The sequence below is a fragment of the Nesoenas mayeri genome (assembly GCF_963082525.1).
Source record: "Nesoenas mayeri genome assembly, chromosome: 19".
NCBI classification, from domain to species: domain Eukaryota; kingdom Metazoa; phylum Chordata; class Aves; order Columbiformes; family Columbidae; genus Nesoenas; species Nesoenas mayeri.
Genome location: NC_137568.1, coordinates 8,961,958 through 8,970,232, shown reverse-complemented (window position 1 = coordinate 8,970,232; position 8,275 = coordinate 8,961,958). Strand labels below are relative to the sequence as shown.

Here is an 8,275-nt window from a genome sequence, read left to right as displayed (position 1 = left end):
TTTGGGTTTGGGATAGGATTATTTGCAGTCTTTTCAATAAAGTATTAGGGTGGAAATCCATAATGGTCTGAAATTCCACCAAACTCACATACTTTCTATTAGCATCAGAGACTACTTAAAAATCAGAGCAGCACAGGACCTGGGTCACTGTCTTTTTCTGAACTGAGACAGTTAAATCTGCTTTCCCAATACTCAGACTTCCTTGAAACAACCAAGGAAATAGAATTTCTTTATTAAAAAAAATCCAATGCTACACAAATATACATTTTTATTAAATAATACTGTTTTGTTCTGATCTAATATTTATGACGTACAGAATGTACAGCTCAAATTTACAGAACTGAAATGGTGGCCAGGTGACACAAGCCTCTTATCGGGTGTGCAGGGTCCTCTGTACTGTTGTGAAAAGAGTTCACATACACATTGCAAGTTTTCTCTGGAGCTGTATGATCAGGAAACTTGTATTTGATCTTTAAACTCCTTTCCAGTGTTTTCCTTTTGTGCTTGAATTCCAAAATAGTTTTCGTATATTTGTTAATAGTGGTGACAGCTGCAGCCATACAGCAAGCGAAGGAAGCCCATGCAAGGCTATAAACAAAGAAGTTTATTAGAAATTAGCGAACACTTTCATTACCGAGTCCTTCAGTTTTACTTTTTAAAATACTGCATATGCGTAATTGTGTTAGCGTGTATTAGGGAAAGAGGAGCATGTTGGGGGAAGAAGAAAAGATTCTTGGTTAATGACCATCCACATACCTGATTTACGTAGTTAATATCCACATTTAACATTCCTCTTTAATGAAAACCTACCTTGGGTTTCTCTGTTTACTCTACTTAGAGCTTAATATGAGTAAGAGGAAGTATAAAAAAGTGAGGATGCATAAAAACATTCTAAAACGCAGTTATTGAGACTACAGATCTCTCAGGTAACACTGAGAAAAATGTATGCCCGCTATCCAAAAGGATTATAAAGAAAAGAGAAGGCACAATGAAACAGCTCACTAAAGCAGGCTTAGAGCACTGAAATGCATTCCTGAGACAATACAGGTCACAAGGAAACAGAAAAGGATGTCAACTCTAAAACGTGTAAAAACGTAAGAAGATAGAACTAAAAAATGACATTGAGGCACAATTTGCTAAAAAATGTGTGAAATTTTGAGACTACTGAGTGGGCAGTGCATGCTGGAGGTGTAAAAGTAACAGGTAAAAATATGGTCACAGTGGAATGCACTGAAGTTCACAGTGGAGGAACTTACTCATTAGAGCCATTCTTAACATGGCACAATTATCTAACAAAACGTGTGCGTTGGTGGAGAAATCAGTTTAAGAAATTTCTGCTCATCTCTCCTCTGGCTCTGAGCTGTTTGTTCCCACATCCTTGCTGCAGTTCACCAAGATCATGGGTTTAAAATAACTCCTCTTTGTTTTCTTTGTTAGCATTATTTTTAGCCAGGATTGGTTTCTAGGGTGATAAGATAACCAGATGTGATGACAGAATTTGAGGGTGATGGATGTAGCAAAGGAGTTGTCCTGGGAGATGATGGTACTAAATCTGCTTCATGCCCATCAGTTGGAGGTCTCTGTACTGTCTAAAGGATGGGAAATGGAAAACCCACAAATGTATACATTCTATACAATAATCTAACGCAACTGAATTTGGAGAAAAACAGTTGGATATTAAACTGCATCCCCAGGTGCAAAGTAAGGTAGATCCATTCCTTATAAACTAGGAATACATTCCTTGCACATAGGGTGAAGTGACTGAAATGTAAGCTAAGTACCAAATATAAACCAATAGGTACCAATAGGACCAGCCATAATCCCATGTGTGAGGTCTCCAGTCTTCAGGACCAAGATTTACAGTCATTTGAAATACAGTTGTATACATCATGTGAGCAACCATGCCCAGAAGACCTAAAAAATACAATATCGTAGGAACATTAGAAAATGGAAATTAAGGACATTCCTCTTCATCAACTTTTTGCATTTGTCCGTTGAGCTCCTGAAGAATATTTTATTAAGACTCTAAATCCTATAAACCACTTAAATATATAGGACATTATAATCTAAGTGTATTTATGTGTCATGTATTTGCCAGTACAATCACTAGTACAGTCCCTTGGCAACTACTCTGTATGCTAGAGGAATCTAGGGGAGAAGCCCATAGATGTTAAAAGGCAAGAAGTTGATTTGCTCTCATTCTTCGAAAACTTCCTAAACTCTGCCATCATCCATCCACCTCGTTATCTCCTCATAAAAGTCAATGAGGTTGGTTAAGTATGACTTCCCTTTGGTGAAGCCACGTTGACTGCCCCTAATGACCCTCTTATCCCTGATATGCCTCGAGATGGCACCAAGGAGAAGTCGTTCCATCAGCTTCCCAGGGACAGAGGTGAGGCTGACCGGTCTAGAGTTACCCAGGTCCTCCTTCCTGCCCTTTTTGAAGACTGGAGTGACATTTGCTTTCCTCCAGTCCTCAGGCACCTCTCCCTGCTACAGCATCTGACACCTGGGAAGAAAACAAAACATGCATGGACAAGAAATTGCATCTTCTTTACAGATTAGGGCAACGAGATTTCGTTTATATCTACAAAGGATTCATATATAAGTTTAACAGCTAAGACAGATCCTCTTCAAATTCTTAATATTTCAAGAAATTTTACTAGCAGAAGTAAGCAGAACATCCAGGAAAAGCTTCTTGCTGTGTAAGCCTCCTTAATATTGTACACACCAAACCCCAAAAGAATATTAGTAAAAGTGAATACTTGTGATTATTGGGAGAAGGCAGATTGCTAAGAGCAGACAAAACAACCTAAAGAATTGAATAAAGCTCACTCCCCTTTTTTGGAAACAGAACAGTAGATCATGAGCTTTGGTGAGATACAGGAGAAATAGGGCTTTTTTTGAGCGATTAGTAGAACTGGTGGTAACAGAGATTTTGAACTAGTTGGACACCTTGAGGGAAAGTCATTCACAAGAAAGGAGATATTCCAGCAGGTTCTCAGAGTTCATGAGCAGCAAAGTCTGGGGACTGCCCTCTGGACTACAGGGAGCTGAGACAGCCATCTTCAATTTAATTAATTGTAAAGAGGAACGAATCATCTGCTCTCTGTTGAGTATTCTAAAAGAAACGCTGTAAAAAAAATAGAGTAGCCAGGGCTTTAGATTAGACATGAAGAAAATATTTAGAATGTTATGAATTAGATTACATTTGCTAAGAAGGTAAACTTCAGTACAGAACAGGGTGTTTTTTGGTTGGTTGGTCTTTTTGTTGTTGTTGTGTTTGGGTTTTTGGTTGTTTGGTTTGGTTTTTAGAGGGTTTTGGGTCTTTTTGGTGGTGGCTTGGGCTTGGTGATTTATTTGAGATGGGGCTAGACAAATATCTGTCAGGAAAGGCTGAGGTGAGAGTTGAGCCTAACTCAGGAAAGGATGAGTTGAGAGTTAAGCCAAGAGTTGAGCCTAATGCAGGTTGGGGTGACGCTTTTTACATTTCCATAAAATCAAGCAAAACTGGAGTGTTTCCCCATCTGGAATATAAATTGTGTTTGCTAAAGCCCTTGGAAGTTTGGCCTCATGTTCACATTTACCGCTTCGCTCTAGGAAGATGGTGCAAAAACTGGACTAGAGAAAGAGTAGAGCAGTAAGTGGTCAGGGGTCTTAGAAATAGATGTGAAGTCATATGATATGTCTCTCAGTTATTTATTTTAGAGAAGACGAAGGAGAGATGTGATAGTTGTTTTCCACTACACTGAGACTTCTGCAGAAAGAAAGAAAATTATTTCTCCTGCATTATCACAGTGAAATGTTCAATAAAATTGATTTACTTAGCTAACAAAAATAAGATTGACAAATGAACTAAATGTATGAATATATTTAAGAGAAGAAGGTATAATATAAAATCTTAACTTCATGAAGAAAGGCACAACAACCACAAATGTATGATTACTAAATCCTGAAACATTAGGATTAGGATGAAAGCTCAACATTTTGACAATCTTGAGATTAATCCTTTGCCATCTGCTAGGTGTTTGACTTGCAATTAGATGCCATTCTGAAAGATAATCGTTCAGCAAATAGAAATCACTTCGGACTCTAAAAATTCCTGACCACATTAAGCACAGTGGCATGTGTTCCTCAAGAAATTATGGTAAATAAACAGTCTGATTGCTTCTGGCTCAGAAATTGAAAACTCCATGAAACATTGTTCCTGTTACCCGTAATTGCTGGTTTTACTGCATCATTCCTCAATAACAGTTCTATAAGACAGACTCGCCGAGCACTTCAGGCTGTAAGAACCATCAGAAATCTCTGGTCCAACCTTCTCCTGCTCAACACACATTCAACACCGACTTCAGACCAGATTCCTCAGATTGGACTAGGGACCCTCTGAAGATTGTTCCAGACTGAATTTGCTTAGGGTCCTGTGATTAAATAGCACTGATTAAGAAGTAAAATGCAGAAAATAAAAGACAATTTAAATGTTAGTTCTCCACGGAGAATTATTCAGTTATATTTTATTCCCTCTTAAGAGTGCTAATTCAATTTGGCTATTACTTTCATACTTAGCAGGTCGGAAATTTAAAAAATCAAGTTATTTGGAAGAGCGTGTTACTTTTTTTTTTATTTGACAATCAGCCTGACAATGAAAATAAAAATTTCAAAATTAAAATAATAAAGTTTTAAATAGTAAGAACTATAGGTATAAAACATAAAAATAATCATATTAATTGAAAATCATATTTCCCATTTAATTTTGCTGCATCTTGTATTGTTAGTGTCTCCATAAGTATTGTAATGCTTTTGAAAATTGGCCACTTTTATTAATTTTCGGGTGAAAGTCTGGCAATGATGCATTTTGTGGGCGTAATAAATTGAGATCCTTCACTGTACCTGCTAATACGGTGACTACAGCAGAAAAGGCGTTGATCTTTAGCCCATCAATGACAGTACTATAGTAGCACATTTCTATTGACATAAGAATGGCTCCAGTCAGAAGCAAAACGATGTACAGAAGCTCTGCTACAATCGACAGCCATAAAACCCCTGGAAAACCAAATCAATAGCATTGATATTATAAACAGTCATTTAGTATTTCCACAGGTTCTTTCTTCTTTATTTACACTGTTTACACATTAAACAAAAGCTCAAGACTGTGAGGATGCTACTATAACATCTATAGGAAGAATTCAATGTCAATGGACACATTAAATTATAATTCTCTTTACTGATTCGGCCATTTATTGGCAGAGCACTTGCACGTTCCTGCTATATACTTAATAAGCGATGGTACAAGGTGTTGCACTGCGGCTTTATACTCAGTACCCTGAAATTACCATGAACCAAGGTTAATATAAAAAGAATTACTTCACAATTACCTCATTGTTGACACAATTACCAAGTTGTTGACTTGAACACAAGCCCTATGGGGAGAGGCTGAGGGAGCTGGGCTTGTTTAGTCTGGAGAAGAGGAGACTTAGAGGTGAGCTCAGCACTCTCTAGAACTACCTGAAGGGCAGTTCTAGCCAGGTGGGGATTGGGCTCTTCTCCCAGGCATCAGCAATAGGACAAGGGGCCGTGGGCTTCAACTCTGCCAGGGGAAATTGAGGCTGGAGATTAGAAAGCAATTCTTTGCAGAGAGAGTGGTCAGGCATTGGAATGGCTGCCCAGGGAGGTGCTGGACTCACCGGCCCTGGAGGTTTTTAAACTGAGATTGGACATGGCACTTAGTGCCATGATCTAGTCAATGGGCTGGAGTTGGACCAAGGGTTGGACTTGATGATCTCTGAGGTCTTTTCCAACCCAGTTGATTCTGTGATCATGACTGCTGCGTCCAGAGGGAAGTGTAGCAAAACAAAACCATGTTAACCAGCTAACGAACCGCAAGGCCACGCACAGTCACGTGGCCTCAAATTAATAACTTTAAAAAACATTCGGATTCAAATGCAGTGTTTTCCAAAGACATAGATTCATATTTTAAGTCATGTGGACTTCATTTTGAAGTTGAAAAACTAATTAAATACATAAAACTGGGGTTAAAGCAAGCGATTTTGTTATCTAAATACAGGTGGTTTGTTTTGTTTTATATCGATAAACATGACCAGGAAAGTTTGATTTATGCAAACAAAATACCTCGATCAGAAGCTGGAGTCAAACTGATGAAGCTTCTACATTTCTCACCTAAAAAAACCCAAAATTAATTTTAAAATAAAATTCAGGATAATTTTGTATTCTGTAGTGTCCTAAAGAAATAGATTAATAGAAGGCAGAAAATACAAAATCTGTCCTAAAGCACAAACTAAGTTGATGAGGAGAAATGATCTCTGATATATGTTAGTACACACAGAGTCCCTGTGTACATGGGCCTGCTCGTGGGACTAAGCTGGAGAATTATTCTAGACTTTGTCAAGGTGGAAACAGATTCTGGGAGACTTAGAGAAAGGCTGTCAATTGATTTCCAAAGGATTGTAGCTGTCAAAGCCAGAATGGGAAAGCAATACTTTCCTTTGAAAGACCGTCAGCCTGTGTATCACCTTCCCTGTGAAGGAAGGTGGTTTCTCCTCACAGCAAGAGGGCTGCTGCTTGCACAATTTCTTCTAAGCTTGATTCCAATTGCTTTCTGTAAGCTTTGATTTTCAAACCCCTATGACCTCCTGACCCCCACACAGATGCTGTGAACAAAGCTCTTGGAATTAATTCTGCTCTGCACTGGAAATAAAAGGTGGTTTTTTCATGCACCAAGTGGGAAAACAAGAACTGCCTTAGCAATGCACAAATTAAACAACCCCACTATCCAAAGCAATCACCACCTGAGAGACATCTTCTGGAGATGTATTTTGCTCTAAACTTTGACACTTACTCTCTTAAAATTGTATAACTTTCAAGACCTTCAGGTAGAACTGGACTTTTAGGATAGGTGACTGCAAAAATATTTGCATTTTATAGCACAGATGACAGCTGATTTTATTTATCTCAAGTTTTTTTTCTGGTTGTCATTTGTAAACTGGTCAGGACAATAAAGGAAAAAAAAACAACCTAGTTTTGATCTGGATTTACAATAAACTCCCTATTTCTTGAACCAGATAAACAATTCTCTTATACAAAGATCCAAAGTTAACTCGAACCTTCCTTTAATGGTAAGCTAATTTCACTCTACCAGCATTTACATGGCAGAGTGAAGCTCCGTTATCAGCACTCCTGACTAGCAAGTCTCCAAATTGTGTTTTAGCAGAGTGAAAATAATCTTGTTCTGTTCTGATTCATCCAAGTTGAGATCGTAGTAAGAAAGTAGAAATACCTGTGCTCAGAAGGAAATGCACAGAATAACTTGGGTCTCACAGTTTTAATTGCTCAAATGATTTTTAAAACAAGCAAACGATAAAATCAAATTGTGCTTTTTGTGTTGTCATAGGGGACTGTAAGCGATTATGTAAGGTAAATATGTTCATTTTTGCCTAAGGGACTAAAAGCATCTGAAAAATAAAACACTTTCTTGTTAAAGTAATTTAACTTACTGCTCTAATTAAAATAATAATAATTTTTTTTTTTAATAAAAAGAACTTCATCTGTACTACAATCTGTCAGTCTAAAGTTCTTTGCAGAATTTATTAGGATTTTTTAGGCATTGACTAGATACCACCCTCTAGGATCCCCCTTCCCAGAGAAAAGTAACTTTTAAAGGTCACGTTTTCCTTTAAATTACATCCACGATATTGCAGCAAAGAGGAGGGAGACACCAAATAAGTAGGAAGAACTCTGATTACTTTTTAAAGTAGATGTATATGGTTTTACTCACCTCTTTCATTTACAATTTCTTCACAGGAATACCAAATCCCAGCATGAAACTTTCGGTCAACGAACTTGTCATCTCCTGTCTCCCAGATATACTGCACAGCGTTGCTGCTGTTGGCATCGGGGCTGTTGAAGCGGATGCAGTGATCCCCTTTGTTCTGTCCTGTACAGAAAGGTTTGGCAACTTTTCTCGTCCCTTCACACCAGTGACTGCTACTGAATGCTGTAATAGAGAAGACTAAAGAGAGAAAACTGAGAGAAAAAGCTGCTGAGGCTCTCGGCCATCTGTCTGCAGCTGGGACTGACGCTGGCATCCTCCTCTGTCAATTATTCTAGAAACAACCTTTTACTAAATAGATCTGCCTGGTGAAACACCTGCCTGTATTTACCAGCCCATTCTTCAGTCCTCTCAGGAAATCGTACCAGCTGAGTAGTTAGGATAGAAAGCAGAGATATGGGCATGACCCGAAATCATGTGGCTGGAGAG

The 8,275-nt window shown here is 38.2% G+C and overlaps 1 protein-coding gene across 1 annotated transcript; it reads right to left on the bottom strand.

The window, feature by feature from the left end:
- Positions 1–332: 332 nt before the first annotated feature.
- GSG1L2 (GSG1 like 2) lies at positions 333–8,102 on the bottom strand (the record flags this gene model as incomplete). Its single annotated transcript, XM_080356529.1, has 5 exons — positions 333–588; positions 1,803–1,914; positions 4,891–5,043; positions 6,130–6,177; positions 7,793–8,102. 5 exons carry the CDS (start codon positions 8,100–8,102, stop codon positions 333–335), a joined length of 879 nt encoding a protein of 292 aa, XP_080212655.1.
- Positions 8,103–8,275: the final 173 nt, after the last annotated feature.